The sequence below is a fragment of the Hypanus sabinus genome, chromosome 7 (assembly GCF_030144855.1).
Source record: "Hypanus sabinus isolate sHypSab1 chromosome 7, sHypSab1.hap1, whole genome shotgun sequence".
Taxonomy (NCBI): Eukaryota; Metazoa; Chordata; class Chondrichthyes; order Myliobatiformes; family Dasyatidae; genus Hypanus; species Hypanus sabinus.
In genome coordinates, this window is record NC_082712.1 from 156,447,413 (window position 1) to 156,464,563 (window position 17,151).

Below are 17,151 nucleotides of genomic sequence, written 5' to 3' on the forward strand. Positions count from 1 at the left end.
CATGGATATGATGGAAATGTGAAGAACTCAGGTAAAAGTAAACAGTTATTTTGCCAAGCAAAGATGATGAGGGAAACATTAGATGGAATAAAAGATAAGTAGAAAAATATACTGTTTAAATGAAGAGCAATTGTAGGACACTGCAGTACGAAGGGATTTTGGGGGGCCTTGTACATGATAGACAAAGAGCTGCCACTCAAATGCAACTAGTAATTGGGGAGGCTATGGAATGTTGGCCCTTATTTTAAGGAGGCTGCAGTTCAAGAGTGGAGGAGTCCTACTGTAACTTCATGGCACTGGTAAGACCATATTTAGAGTACTTTGAACAATGTGATTCTTAAGGAAAAATACTATTTCATTGGATGGAGTTCAGAGAAGCTTCAGTAGGGTGGTCCCTGGTTCGGAGGGCTTGTCCTGTGAGGTAAGATTAAACAGTTGCGAGTTTAGGAGAAGGAGAGTTAACTATAAAACACTCTAATGGGTGCTTATCTTATCCTGTCTTTATAAAGCTTGTCATTATAGGGGAGGTTGAGATTTAGCAGTCTTTTCTCCAGTTTGTGGGAAGACATTTACCCTGAATCTCTTGAATTGCTAAACTTCTGCCCACACTTTGAACTTAATCCCATTGTCTACTTTCTGCTAGTTCAGCCAATTCTGTATCAAGATTATACACCTACCCCCAATGCAATCAACTCTTACTTTGTTCAGACCACATAATGGAACTATATCTTTATACCTCATACAAAAAAAATAGCATCTCACAAGGAGGTTGGAGAAGTCAAAGTAATTGCATGAAAAATTTGCTGTCATGTGGCAGATATATATATTTTACAATACAGTAATTAATATTCATATCTATGTTATGCATGACACTGGTATCTTAACCAAGTTTCTATAATTTTATATTTCTGTTTTAATTGAAGCACTGACCTGGAGATTTTTGTTTGTGGGAAAAGCTGATTGAAATTAACTTCAAAGACTTCAAAGTAAATTTATTATCAAAGTACAAATAAGTCATCATTTACTGCCCTGAGATTTATTTTCTTGCAGGCATTCACAGTAAATACAAAGATACACAATAGAAGCAATGAAGAACTGCACACAAAGATGGATAAACAACTAATGTGCAAAAGACAACAAAACATGCAAATATAAAAAAATAATAATTAATAAATAATATTGAGAACGTGAGTTGTCATTGAAAGAGAATCCATAGGTTTAGGATTTTGTTCTGCAAATATTCCTTTAAAAAGAAGTACCACTTGTGGAATTTCTATCCTGATATTTATAATGACATAGAAAGACATTTTCTCTTGGTGGGTTCATGCAAACTCCCAGAAGAGCAACCGCATTCCCCCTGACCACAAGAAACTGCAGTGAGTTGTGGATACAGCTCATCATATCACAGAAACTGACCTCCCCTCATGGACTCTGTCTATCAAAGACCCCGCCCATCACAAACTTTCCCTCTTCTCCCCTCTCCCATCGGGCTGAGTGAACAAAAGCCTAAAGGCACGTACCACCAGGCCCGAGAACAGTTTCTATCCCACTGTGATGACACTTGGAAGGACTTCTTGTATAGTAAAATAGACCCTTAGCTTCACAATCTACCTCGTTATGATCTTGCACTTTAATTTTACCAAAACTGCACTTTTTTGGTAGCTTTTAAATTTTATTCTACATTGTTAATGCTTTCCCTTATTCTAGCTGAATGCACTGTGTAATGCTGTGATCTGTATAAACAGTATGCACGTGAAGCTTTTCACTGTGTCTTGCTATATGTGGCAATAATAAATCAAAACTCTTCCTCTATTTTCCTTAAGAACTTATTTTCCCTCACGGATTCCATTGACTCTAAATAAGTCTGTTTCTTTTTATTCATATACATTTGGTATTTTATGGTAAATAATTAACAGATCAGGTCATCTTTGGAACCTTTGGGAAGAAGTATTATTCAGAGAGAACATGTGACAGCTCCTGAGATCGGTACCAAACATGGAACTCTGGAGCTATACAACGGTAGCACTAACTCGTTCCATCATGCCACTCACCAAATTAACTTGTCTTACACAATATAATTTTGAAATATTTTCTGATAATTGGGCAGGAATTGCTGAACCGTGTCCAGACATTGGTATTTTCTGAGCAACTTAGGTGAAACTGTATCTTGGTTATAAATATGGAAACTTTAAGTCCAATTTTGGAGGAAAGGACAAATGCAGAGCTTTAGCCGTTTGTCAGACAGCAGCAGCCTTTCATCACTTGCTCTCATCCATGAGCTCACTTGGGGCAATTTTTCATTCAAAGTACCAGTCAGCCAGCTGTTCTCAAGATACAGCAGCTGGTGTATTGTGCGAGCAGGGCAGGCATCTGTGTCTCCTTAACCAGTCAGATGGATGAATTGTTTTAAAACTGAAAAACATGTGGTTTAAGAACTACCAGAATATGTTAAATTTCCATGTCAAATTAGGTACGGAAACTGAAAAAGAAAGGTATAGAAAGTTTACACTATGACATAGGGAGCTGAGCAAACTACTTGAAAATATTCACCTTGTGTCCAAAGGTTAGAATTTGAAGACTTTTCTGCTTGTTGAATTAAATTTTTATTGTCAAATGTGATTGACAATAATTAAGACATCCCACTGTTTAAAATGCATTTCTGTAGACACGGATAATCCTTTATGTTGAGGTAGTACAACATCCACGTGTGTGTGTGTGTGTGTGTGTGTGTGTGTGTGTGTGTGTGTGTGTGTGTGATATATGTATGTATAGTCTCTGAAAGTTACACTCGGATTTACACTTTAATAAAAGAGTGAACTTTATTACTATTATTACTGATGAGAAGATATATTAATACTGCAGTGGAAAATAATAGTTTGTTCAGTTAAAATGATTTTAGCTGAAAAGCTGACAGAAATTATAAACGGGTACAGGAAATGCAGCAATATTTTATCTAGTAAAATCACATGAGCGAATAATAAATAAAAACTGATGTTTTTGAGTAGCAACATCTCTTATAAGACTTAGTAATGAAAATACAGTATTGTGCAAAATTCTTAGGCATGTATATATGGCTGGGGAGCCAGAGACTTTTGCAGTATTACAGTGATTTTATGTACTGCACTGTACTTGTGCTACTGCAAAAGAAACAAATTTCTGCAAGAAACAAATTTCATGGCATGTGTGAGTGATGATAAACCTGATTCTCATATGGGTGTCTATTATGGACTGGGAGTGGGAATGGGGGGCGGGGAGAGGGGAATTATGTTTGGGAAAAGGGGAGGGGGCAAGGGAGGAAGCGGGAAGCACCAGAGAGACTTTCTGTAATCAATAAACCAATTGTTTGGAATTGCCTGATATCTTAAGGCTGGGTGTGTCTGCACTCCCTTCCCCCACCCGCCCCTAGCACTTCCTCTCTGTCAACTGCTCCCAGAACCCCCCCCCCCCCCCCCCCACGGTGCTCTGCCCTTGCCTTCAATTCCCAACATCCTTTGTTCCCACCAGGTTGACAAACTCGCTCTCCACTCCACATTGACAAATAATTACCGTGCAAAAGTCTTAGACACCCTAGCTGTATATATGTGACCTAGACTGCAATTGATTCTGCTTGTGGGAAAATAAAGGAACAGGTAATACCACAATCTACCATGGGTTATTGAAAAACATTAGATAAATACGAGTTTATCCTGTAAATGATACATGTCATGTCCTAAGTCTTAATCTGTTTTGGAAGAAATTGCATGTGCATCTCATCAGGTCACAAGTGATTGAAGTTGGTAATGTGTCTTGTTGCATTTAATACAATAAATACGCCTATAGATGTAATGCCCACTAACGACTAAAATCACTGGAGTACCAGTGAGACTGATAAATCTTGAAAAGAAGTAAACATAGGTACTCTGTATTGTTACGAAATCCTGTAACTGGATCACTTACCAGCAAAGATAGAGAGGTCCGTTAAAGTCTGATGGTACTATTTTTTAAAAGTCTTTATTTATGAAAGGGGCACAAAAATAAGATTAATACAAACATTCAGATAATATACGTAGTCACTACTCAATCTAAAGTGTGGGTCTAATAATAACCATCAATAAAAAACAGCTCGATCGTTTGTCTAGGGGATAATATATTGTCCGATGAAAATATAAAAGTCACTCAAATTCCTGCAGGCCGCTGGCTTTCGGGGGGGGGGGGGGGGGACCGCTGGGTTTTCACTTGTTGGAGAGAGAGAGAGAGATTGGTGAGAAAAGAAAACTTGCCCGGGTCTTTATGAAGCAAATCCGTTGAATCAGGGGAGCGGGCTTCCCCGTTGTTAGCTAAAAGCGGTTTTCCGTGATTCCAGCCACAGACTCCAGGCCCGGAATCCAACGCACGTGGCTTCCTTCAAATGGCTTACCGCTACTATAGGATCGTTAGCGTGTCTTCTGGTGCATCTGAAGAGGGTGTTCCCCCCCAGACCTTCCTTTATACTTCCTCACGGGGTCTCAGATGTCAATCAGGTTGGGATGATGCAATCTCTCTCTCAACCGGCCCACTTTGCCCGAGGGCTTTTCACGTGGTCTCCACGAGACAATGGTCAATGTCACCTTATTTTGCATCGCGGCGGAACGAGGTATTCGGCACGTCTCTCTCTCTCTCTCTCATTTCCTGGGTCTACTGACCCCCCCCCCCCCCAACTAGTGCTCTTGCGATTCTCACAAAGGAGGGGGCTGCGGACATAACAGTATCCAGGCAGGCTGTCTGTGATTCTTAAGAAGGGACAAAATGGAAACATTCATTATTTAAGCAAGACACACAAAATGCTGGAGGAACTCAGCAGGCCAAGCAGCATCTATGGAAAAAAGTACAGTCGACGTTTCAGCCCAAAACCCTTGGGCAGGACTGGAGAAAAAAGCTGAGGATTAGATTTGAAAGGTGGGGGGAAGGGAGAGAGAAACTTGGAGGGGGAGGGATGAAGCAAAGAGCTAGGAAGTTGGTTGGTGAAAGAGACAGAAGGCCATGGAAGAAAGAAGAAAAAGGTGGGGAGGAACATCAGAGGGAAGTGATGGGCGGGCAAGGGGATAACATGAGAGAGGGACAAGGGGATGGGAAATGGTGAAGGGGGGTGGAGTGTGTGGAGGCATTACTGGAAGTTTCAGAAATTGATGTTCATGCCATCCAAATTGAATATAAGGTGTTATTCCTCCAACCCAAGTGTGGCCTTATCCCGACAGAGGAGGAGGCCATGGATGGACATATTGGAATGGGAATGGGAAGTGGAATTAAAATGGGCGGCCACTGGGAGATCCCAATTGTTCTGGTGGACGGAGTGTAGATGCTTGGCGAAGCGGTCTCCCTCGCTACACCAGCTCTCACTGATATACAGGAGGCCACACCAGGAGCACATTCATTATTTACTTGCCTTTTCCCGTGGACTATTCACACCCAACATTACATCTTTTTCTGCTGCAGCCACAGATCCAAATCATGGTTCTAAAATCTCTATGGATTCCTACTACTCTGGTGTAGAAATTACTCACAACGTTCTTACACTACTGGGTATGTAGCAGCAGCAATGTAATTATTCACCTTTGCTGTGACATATACCACAATCTCATATTTCCAAACTTTAATTCCTTTAACTATTAATCGCTTACACTGCTTTAATTCTTCATCACTCTTCAGATTTCCTTTTTTTCCTGCTAAATCCATTTATTAATTTATCCTGCAGGCAAGCTCTCTGTCCTATATAAGACTACCAAACATACAGCAGTGAATGATCTGATGTGCTGTATCAAAGTGCAAAGTAAATTTATTTCAGATTCAGATTCAGTTTATTGTCATTTAGAAACCACAAATGCAATGCAGTTAAAAAATGAGACAACATTCCTCCAGAATGATATCACAAAAGTATATGGCAAAACAGACTACACCAGAAAATCCACATAACGTTTGGCAATCTCCAGTCCAGAGTCCGGAGAGGCTGCTGTGTATTAATATCGCGCTACCGTCTTAGCGTGTTCCCCAGAAAGGAGCTCCAAATCCACCAGACAAAAGAAGACCAAAAACTAAAGCTACAAGACCTTCACAAAACCACAGAGTTACAACATATAGTTACAACAGTGCAAACAATAACATAATTGATTTAAAAAAAACAGACCATGGGCACAGTAAAAATAGTCCAAAGATGTTAAAGGACCATAAGTTCAAAAGAAATCACCACACAGTTTCCACAAGTCCCCAGGGTCCCGACAGACTTTCCATCCCACGCTGGCGGCAGAAGGGAATACCCCCGCTAGGGACTTCAACGGTGCCTCCCGACTCAGCCTCGCAGACGCAGCACACAATGAGAGCACCGTCGAACCCAGCCTCGCAGACGCAGCACATACCAAAAGTATGTTACCATATACTACCCTGACATTCATTTTCTTGCAGGCATTAACAGAAAAAAAGAAATATGATAGAATTTTATGAAAAACTATGCATAAACAGACAAAGAATGGCAAACACCATTGTGTGATAGGAGACAGACTCTGCAAATAAAAATGGTACTGAGAACTTGAGTTTGTAAAGAGTCCTCAAAAGTGAGTCCGAGTTTGTAGAATCAATTCAGAGTCATGGTGAAGGAAGTTGTCCATGCTGGATTAGGAGACTGGTGGTTATAGGGTAATACCTGTTCTCAAACCTGGTAGTGTGGGACCTAAGGCTTGTGTACCTTCTGCCCAATGGTATAGAAGAGGGCATAGTTTAGATGGTGGGGTCCTTGATGATAGATGCTGCTGTCTTGTGCCTGTGTTCCATGTAAGTGTACTCAATGGTGGGGAGGGCTTTTTCTGCGATGGACTGGACTGTATCCACCATTTCCTGTAGCCCTTTCTGTTCCTGGGCATTGGTCTTTCATACTAGGTCATGAATGGATAATTAGACTCTCCACTGTGTATTTATGGAAGCTTGTCAAAGGCTTTGGTGATTTGCAAAGTCAATAGAACCTTCAAAAAAAGTAGAGGCATTTACTGCCATCTTTGTAATGACACACGCTGATTCAGGACAAATTATCTGACATATATTTACCCCAAGGAATTTAAAAGTAGTTGTTGAATTCACAAGGCTTGGCTTCCATTTTGAAGTTATACTGACCAACCTATGCAAATTAGTCTGCATCAGATATAACATTGAGAACCTTTTCTGCAATCCACTTAAGCTTATTTACCTAAAAGATCTACCAGTCGAGCATGGAGATGAGCTCAAACAGCTGCTTAAATCATTGACTCTTCCCTAAAACTTCATTTGGATCTTCAGCAGAACAGACTGTGAGTTGCTTTTTGATACCTCTGTTGATTATAGGGGAGTTGGCAGCAATAGGCCTTAATGCGTCTATGGTGTGCCCAGAAATAGAGGAGACAAAGCATCAGAGTTTGACATTTTGGAAGAAGTTGAATTGATTGAAATGAAATTTACGAAGATGGGGTTGGACAAAAGCATTGGAACTACTGATGATACAGAAGTAAGGTGGGAGAAGATTGGTATTGAAACCAGTGATGTGGCCTCAACTGGAAAAATGAGCTTGGAGGAGGGAGAGGAAAGAAGATTGGGAGGATGACTAGGAGGAACAGTGGGAGGGAAATGGGGATCATCGTGAGCAAAATGATGTGGATGGAGTTAAAGGAGGAATGTAGAAATTGTGATGAGGATTAGGAGACATAAAAATGGTCCAAACACTTCCATGCCAATGCTGAGATGTTGGACTGTTTCCATTGTAAACGGGGGTGAAAGAAGCTGTAATGCCATTGTAAGTGCAGAACCTGACACAATATTAGTATTAACACAGACAAAATGCTGGAGGAACTCAGTAGGTCACGCTGCATCAATGCAGAGGAATAGCAGTTGATTAGGTTAAGACCTTTCATCAGGACTCATCAGTATTGTTTTCACCATGTTAATTTTATTCATTCATACCATTATGACTATGACCCTCTAGTTATTTAAACAATTTGTTCAGTACAATTCATTTTAAACATTGAATCTCATGTCATAAATAGATGAAAAGCATTAATCATTTTTATTTCTAAAGGAGTGCCAATGTTCCTCTTAGTTGTCTGGATTATAACCTGCTCTTTATAAACAATATCCTTTCTTGAGAGCTTTAAATATTAACAACATGATTTTACATGAAAAAATGAAGCTTTTCAATGGGTTAAATTTTTTGTTAGTTTTCCTCCTCTTCCACCCATGTAATTTCTTTGGTTAAATAAAATTGTGTGAATGGTGAATAATATGTTCCAGGCTCTACATCGAAAATGTCACGGACCACCATTGGACTGTTGACCTCATAATTTTATGCAAGAAAAGAATTTGAGAATTGTGATTACTGCTGCATTTTAGATAAAATGTTAATTGATTGGATGACAACAAAAAAATCCTTGTACAAGGAAGTGAAAAGGGATTGCCACAAGAATGCATCCTTTCCAGATTAGGACATAAAAATAGGGCCTTTTGCACTCTTAACAACAATGCCTACATATGCAATACAGCAGGTATGCTAAGGGTGATGATAATTGGGGGGGGGGGTAAAATCTAATATTCTTTACCATAGTACTAAAGTTCAGGAAACATGCTGATACTTTGATATAATTTAGAATTATGTGTTGTCTTGATAACTGCAGAAAGGATAAAACAGTCTGGTTATTTGAAGCCATGAATCACCATAGATCGTACAAGAGGTAATCTCCCTCTGAATTCCTGATATAGATACAGTTTTGTTGTGGAGAATGAAATGAACAGAATTTTCATAGCACTTGGAAAGCACTTCTGAGCCTTCAAGTACTTTTGAATTGTGGTTTCTGCTCTAAATAGCATTCAATTTGCTCACAGCTGCAATGGGAGAAATGATCCAGTTATCTTGTCCTAACATGGTAGTTGAATCATAATTGTTTCCTTGGACATTGGATGAATATACTGTATCTGGACTCCTTTGATGTTATCATGGAATCATGAATTTTGGTTTTTCTGACTTCACAATTGCTCCTCAGTAATAGGGCCCTGTCAACTCAGATTATGCTCTCAGTTTTGGAATGGGGCTAAACCGGTGGCCTTCCGTCTCAGAAGTGAATTGTACTATTGAGCAGTGGCAAATGCTCTTTCCAACAACACTTAAAAGGTCATGATTTGTAAGTGGAGTCTCCCAAAAGAGATTGAATGAAAGTGTTTCAGTTTTAAAGATTTGCTGATGCTGTGAAAGAACTATAATTCCTCTTGTATATTTAGTCTATGCCATTCTTTGCATATAGTTAACATTCTTAGAACAGTACATAATTTTTGCACAATTAGAAACTGAACAACACTGTTTTGCATTAAATTGAAAATTTTGTTTGATATTGTTGGTAATTGTTTATATTTGATTATTAGAATCCTATGCTGCCTTTGTTGTTCCCTTCTTTTCACCATTAAAGGTACTTCAACTTATGAAAAACATTAGAAACAGAAGGAGTAGGTAAAATACCCCATGGTCAATAAACTTAATGACTGAGCATCTACAGCTCTCTGTAGAGAGACTTTCAAAGACACAGTCCTCTGCATAAAGAAATTTCTCTTTATCTCATTGCTAAATGGCCATTCCCTTATCCTGAGACTTTACAGTCAGAGGACAAAGCCTTTGGTCCTCCACATATCAATCCGTCACCTCATTCTTCTAAATATCGGTGAGTATAGCCCAGTTTGCCAAATTGCGTCCCTTTGTGCCCTTAGTATGTGAGAACAAATGCCTCTATTACGTTTTCAGATAACATAAAAAGAGTAAATATTTGAGATCCCAGCACAAATCCGTAAAGGATTCCTTGTCACTTGCTCCTTTTAGAGTACGTTAACCCTACTATCTGTTTACTACTGCTCCATCAAATTATCAGTTTGTCTTCAGTTCAGTGAATCTTCATGTTGGTTGTTGGTGTTTAATGTGAAATTTTAGTGGATGCCTCTGAATATCCACAGATGTTCCACAATTACTTAAGTTACCTGCTCAAAAAATAAGTCAATTAATTCAGTGTGACCTAATCTTTACCAGTGTGCCTCCAATCAAATGAAATTTCTCTGGCTCTCAATTTCTCGGGTTGTGAATAAGTATAGAATATAAAAAGCTGCTGACTGATGCATTGAGAGGAGTTATGAGAAAGCTACATGAAACTTTGGTTAGATGACATCAGGAAAATTGTGACCACTACTCATAAGGAAGATAACTAGTTTTGGAGATTACTCTAGATTTCCCAAATTAAAGTATAAATTATAAGGAGAAGTCACACAAACCAAGACAGGCGTGAAATCCATCAATTATGAATGCCTCTGACATTGGAAGACAATTAAAATCTATTTAATTTTTTTAATTAAACATTTTGAAAGAAAAATAATTCATACTGAAGACATAAGACTTTAAAAACAAGCATTTTGTTAAACAATTAATTGTCTCTCATCGCCTTTGTGGTGAATATATTTGCTGATGGTTTGCCATATCTAATTTGGTGCAGGTTGAACAGGCAAACTCTCCCAGCATAGGTGCAGGGAATAACTTAGTTCATATCCCACCTTTACACTTCAATTACTAGGAGACAGTAGACAGTTTCCAAATATGCCCCATTTGAGGGAGACTAATAAGTTGGAGAAAAGCAAAGAAGTACATCTGCCACTTGAAGACTCCAGGGCGAAGGGCATTGACTAGAGTCAGGTCATCTACGAGGGATGTTAGGAAAAAAATCTATATGAAAAGAGTGATGGAAGTTTGAAACTCTTCTTCAGGAATGGTAATTATAAATCTAAGACAAATCAATTTTTGTTATCCAAGTATACGTTGGTTAGGGGTGAAGGGGGAAAAGTTTAAAGGGAACATTGGGGGGGGGGAGCTTCTTCACACGGAGAGTGGTGGGAGTGTGGAATGAGCTGCCAAATGAAGAGGAAATTGCGGGCTCACTTTTAACATTTAAGAAAAACTTGGATGGGTACATGGATGAGACGGGTATGGAGGGATATGGTCCAGGTACAGGTTAGTGGGACTAGGCAGAAAAATGATTCAGCACAGCCAAGATAGGCTGAAGGGCCTGTTTCTGAGCTGTAATGTTCTGTGGTTCTATGGTTCAGATTAAGAAAAGAAGTCATGTAAAGAGAGGTAGCACGAAAAGCTAAGATCTCATTGAAGAGTGAACAGACTTAAAGGACTTCACAATACACTCCTGATCCTTTTATTCAATGGTTTACACAATGCTGATATGTTTCTACCCTTAATCAAGTAGAATATTAAAAACAAGAAATTAGATTTCTTTTGGTTATATTAAGTAACCATGTTTTGGACTACATATTACTGTTTGTCCTTCTTCATATATCCTTGTTTTTTTTTAAGGGATTTCTGGCAAGTGGAGGATAAAGCTAATGCTAACAACGTAGCATATACATCTGGAGAATTGAGTCTGCACACTGATTATCCAGCACTGCACCATCCTCCTGGGGTAAGACTGCTTGGAATATTGGCCAAACTCCTTTCATCTGCTTTTGATAAAGAATATTAATTACAAAAAAAAATGTGCAACAGTGAAAATTACATAGTGGTTTGAATCCATGCCTGCTCTTTAATTGAGTGAAAATGCGTGTCAAGTATTACAAACACAAGAAATTCTGCAGATGCTGGAAATCCATAGTGACGCACAAAAAATTCCGGAGGAACTCAGCAGGCCAGGTGGCATCTATGGAGAGGAATAAATATTTGACGTTTTGGAACAAAACCCTTCGTCAGTGCAGTCCCGATCAAGGATCTCAGCCCAAAACATACAGTTTATTCTCCTCCATAGACACTACGTGACCTGTTTAGTTCCTCTAGCACTTTGTGTAGTGTTTACCTGTCTGGCATTGCTTCTGCAGCACATCAATATGCAACTGTTTTGCAGAGAGCACAGATCTTTGTCTCAAGGAGCATTATTTTAAAGAAAAGAAGTAATTGAAAGGCATATGATTTGGTTCTAATAGCAAAGTATTGTGAGTATAGCTTTATCGACTTTAAAATTTGTAGGGAAAAGATAATTTTTTTTGCAGGTATACAGAGACACTGGTATATTTGTGTACTTTTGGTTACAAGCAACAGAAGGCTTTATATTAAAACAGGTATAAAAATAGTAAATGCTGGAAATAATTACCAGGCCAGGCAGCATATGTGAAAAGAGGAACAGAGTGAGCATTTCAGTTAACTTCACCTTTATTTCACATTTGCAGCGTTTCTATTTTTATTCTCAATAATGATCATAATATTTAGTGAAAGTAATGAAACCTTGTCATTTTATCAAAAGAGCATTTTATTCGAGTATATCCTTTCTGAAACATCAAACAGAAATGCTCAGGAAATTGTTGATCTCCAGGAAATCAGAAGGATTACAGATGGAAACCTGAAGAAATATTGAAACTGAGTCCATAGGTTGTAGGACCTTTCAGTGACTGGGGCAAGTGAAGTTGATTGAAGTTATCCCCTTTACTTCACGAGCCTGTTGTGTGAGGGGTAACAACTGTTCCAGAGTCCTGAGGCTCCTGTATCTTCTACCTGATGGTAGCAGTGAGAAAAGAGTATGATCTGGGTGATGGGGGTCACTGATGATGAATGCTACTTTCCTGTGACAAGGCTCAATGGTGCTCAATGGTGGGGAGGGCTTTACTTGTGATGGACTTGGCCATATCCACTACTTTTTGAAGGATTTTTCATTCAAGGTCATTGGTGTTATTATACCAGGCTCTAATGCAGCCAGTCAAGATACCCTCCACAACACATCTATAAAAGTTTGGTAAAGTTTCAGATGACATGCTAAATCTTCACCAACTCCTAAGGAAGTAGAGGCACTGCCATGTCTTCTTTATAATTGCATTTACATGCTGGACCCATAAGCAAATAATCTATGCTTTTCTAAATATAGATTTATACTGTCCTCCTTGAATGTTTCCAATTGCTTTGAAATTCATTTACTTAACAGTCAACTTTTGCAAGTCGCTTTTCAGGCTAATCTAATGGGCTTTATCGCAGTTTGAAATCTTTATTCCTGTTCTATCTTTGTTCTTTTCCAAAACTACACTAATCTGGTTGATTTCTGATCATTTCCCGAGAATACTCCCTCACTGATATTCCTTCCATCTGCCCAACTTCAGTCTCTGAAACTTAATCCAGAACCCTGTTGCCAGTCCTAACCTATTCTGCATCTCTTCTTGTTCAGTTTGTTACATACTGATAAAGCTCTCCTGCATACAATTCATAAATTCAATACAGTTAATATTGGAGTAATTGAAATTTCCGACTATTAAAGCCACAATGTATTTTCACTTTTCATAAGTTTCTGTACAAATTTGCTTTCTATTTCCCTCTAGCAGCTCTCCTAACTAAGCAACTGCTTATCGTTCTTTTGCTGAATCCACAGTCAGTGGTTCTTATAGCATATTGTTTCCTCTCATTGAGATAGTAGCAGGGAAAACAATAACATTCAGAATGAAATGCAGTGGATTCCAGTTAATTGGGGCACCTCGGGACAAATACATTTTGGCCCAATTAAAAAAGTATAAAAAAAGACAAACTACCGTTTAAATAAGTAACAAATTATGTACATATGAAATACAGCTCAAATTTGAACACTCTCTATACTACTACAATGCTATAAAACTGCGTATTAGTTCTGAATAGCTATCAACAGAGGCATTCAGTGTACACAGCTGCCTGCTTTTGATTGACTGTAAATGAACAAGATCAACACAGAAACCTAGTGTAGATAATGGACTACCTTCAAACAATACTATCGATAATTGCATCCTCGTTGTACCATTCAGGATTATTGTTGATACATTCAGATTCTGCATAGCTTCTCACTGGTTGAGGTAGTGCAGTTGTTACATTTTCACTCCCGGCCATCCCAGTATCTCCAAACCTGAATGCTTGAAACTGCAGTGAACAAGATAGTCCTGAATTATCTCACTACTTATTTCTCACCAACTACCAGTGATAAAAATTAGTTTTTTGAACATGCATTTGCTCGTGCAAATGATGCTTTTAAAAATTGCACACTCTAAGCACAGTGTAGTGTCTAACGTCCATACAAGTGCATGCATCTGACACTAATTAGGAACTGTTCAACAACAGTGTCTTTCTGCAATTAAACGGCATAGTGTCCTAAATAGATGAAGGGAACCTTGGCTATTTTCTCTGTTTGTTTTTGTCCTTTAAGAGCATTCCAAATAAATGGCTGCTCCGATTCACTGATGGACCAATTAACCAGAGTTGATTATAGTATAGAGGACAGAGAGGAGGTCTGGCCCCTGCACATGTAGCATGCAGGCCCACCGGTGTGTGGACATGCCCTGTTGCTTATCCCCAGCTATGGGTAAAATAGCCCCACTGCTTTGTGGGCAGCCTTGGGAGAAACAAAAGCTACGGAAGTAAACCCAGTTAGCAAATCTAGAGTGGGGCCCCTAACGTGGCTGGACGTCATTTAACATCCTTCCGGCCTCTCCTGTAGCCAAGCTGGTGCCAAATATATTGCTTCATAAGCTTTCCTTTGGACTACACTGGTGAAACAACGAAGAGGATCTTGACAACTGGGCATCTCAGAATCTGCAAACCTTCCGCCAAGGTTGGTGATGATCATCGCCACCCTTTGTCCTTCGAGACAGGCAGATGACAACTACCGACAACTATATTACAGTTATAGAGGGAGTATAGTGCAGACAAACAATGAGGTACAAGTCTATGATGAGGTAGGTTGTAAGGTCAAAAGTCCCTCATATGGTACTGTTCAATAGTATTATAACAGTGAGATAGAAGCTGGCCTTGAACCTGGTGGTATGTGCTTTCAGACTTTTGAATCTTCTGTCAAATGGGAGACAGGCCAAAGAGAACGTGTGTACGGTGGATGGGATCGTTGATGATGTTGGCTGCTTTACTGAAGCAGTGAGAGGTGTAGACAGAGTCCATGGAGGGAGGGCAGGTTTCAATGATGTGCTGAGCTGCGTCCATAACTTTCTGCAGATTCTTGTGGTTTGAGACCATTTAGTTGCCTTACTGAGCTGTGATGCATCCGATCACAAACGGGAGAAAATCTGCAGATGCTGGAAGTCTAAGCAGCATACACAGAACGCTGGAGGAACTCGGCAGGCCAGGCAGCATCTAGGGAAAGGAGTACAGTCGACATTTCGGGCTGAGATCCTTCAGCTGGACCTGATGAAAGGTCTCAGTCTGAAATGTCGACTGTACTCTTTTCCATAGATGCTGCCTGGCCTGCTGATTTCCTCCTGCATTTTGTGTTTGATGTTGTGAGGAATCCAAATAGGATGCTTTCTATGGTGCATCTATAACAGTGAACACTAAATGGAGTATGTTTTTTAAAACTCTGCACTTTAAGAGAGTTTGTGTCTGTGAATCTGCACTCTTAACATACCATATTCAGCAGTGGACTTTTCCGTATGCAATGTCTATCTCTAGACCAACAGACGCAAGGCCTGAGAGTATCAACCAGATTATGTTTTCACAATTAACTATTTACATTTTCAAGACTGCAACAGCTTTTCTCTCATTAAGTTATATGAATATTTTTACATGGCAAATCAATTAGTTTTATTCTGCCTTCTGGGTTACTAAGCTACTATTTAATTTATCTGGAATTATACTGTAACTTTAGTGATTTGACTGTGAGCTATTCTCCTGCCCACAGAGTCCTTGATCACATAAAGCAGCAAGCCTTTTCATCACTTCAAAGTGCAGTCCTACCCTCTTCCGTAGCTTTTTCTCTTGGCACTTTGATGAATATTTTGTAAGTTCTTCATCAGAGCAGATTGCTGAAGCTTGTGCAGGCATGGCATCCGCCTGTACCTCTTTTCTAAGTAACGTATACAAAATGCTGGAGGAACTCAGCAGGTCTGTGGAAAGGAGTGAAAATCCAACACTTCTGGTCGAGACCCTTCTTCAGGACCGGAAAGGAAAGGGGAAGAAGCCAGAATAAAGAGGTGGGGGAGGGCATACAAGCTGACAGGTGAAAGGATCAGGACTTCTCCAAGTAGCTGCTGTGTTTCAGCCCAGTGAAATGGTCTGTATCTATCCATAAGGAACTCATTGACTTTGGAATTTCAGACCAACATGGAGGCTGATTCAGAGCTGCCCGTCTCTATAGCCAGTTGATTATTCACAAGGCTGTGCTGAAAGCTCAGAAAGTCTGAAACAAATTCCAAAGCAAGTGCCATTTTCCACTAAAAATGAGCAGAGCCACTTCAAAGCAGTTGAATGTACCCGTCAGTGGTTTGTGTTTCATAATGACATCTAGGCTTCTGAATCTCTCTATACTTGTCATTCAGTTGTCAGAAATCAAATGGTAAGCTTTCCATAAGTCTTTCCAGCTGTAATTGAGTATTGGAACTAATCCTCGAGGTTTACATGGGAATGAGCAACATCAAATTGTGCTGATTTGCAAAATTCCATGCACACATACCTGTCCTGAACTTGAACAAAAACATATTTAGTTCAGACTCAATGTAAAACTGCAAATTTTATAAACATGAGAACAAATTTCATGTCATCGAAGTCAATAGTGAGTCAGATTCTGATTCTGACAATGGACGTGTATTTGGCACATTAACTTCAATATAGACAGTCATTTTGATGTGAGTAATGTATGAGATTTTTCTTGGAAAAAGAAGCTGTTAAATTGCTGGTATAACAAAAGATTTCAGAGGTACGGAGAGATAATTCTGTAAAACTAGAAGTTCTGGCTGATCGCATTATATACAACCAAATAAGCCATCAAGGTTCTTTTTTGAAGTTCGAAGTTCAAAGTAAAATTTATTACCAGAGTACAAACATGTCACCACATACAACTCTGAGATTCTTTTTCTGTGAGCATACTTAGCAAATCTATAGAGCAGTAACTGTAAACTGTAAACATCAGGAACTGTTAACTGTGAACAAACTGCAAATACAGATATAAATAAATAGCAATAAGTTACAAGCATGAAATAGCAATATAACAGAGTCCTTAAATGAGTGTAGCTATCCCCTTTTGTTCAAGCGCCTGATGGTTGAGGGATAGTAACTGTTCTTGAACCTGATGGTGTGAGTCCTCAGGCACATGTACCTTCTCCCTGATGGCAGCACTGAGAAAAGAGCATGGCCTGGGTGGTGAGGAT

The 17,151-nt window shown here is 39.4% G+C and overlaps 1 protein-coding gene across 2 annotated transcripts in view; it reads left to right on the plus strand.

Moving 5' to 3' along the window:
- Window positions 1-17,151, plus strand: part of bbox1 (butyrobetaine (gamma), 2-oxoglutarate dioxygenase (gamma-butyrobetaine hydroxylase) 1) — a 154,924-nt gene that overhangs the window by 94,364 nt on the left and 43,409 nt on the right. For both annotated transcript variants that reach the window (XM_059975987.1, XM_059975986.1), the window contains exon 6: window positions 11,360-11,465. In XM_059975987.1, coding sequence (XP_059831970.1) covers window positions 11,360-11,465 — 106 coding nt within the window. The remainder of the gene's footprint in view (window positions 1-11,359; window positions 11,466-17,151) is intronic.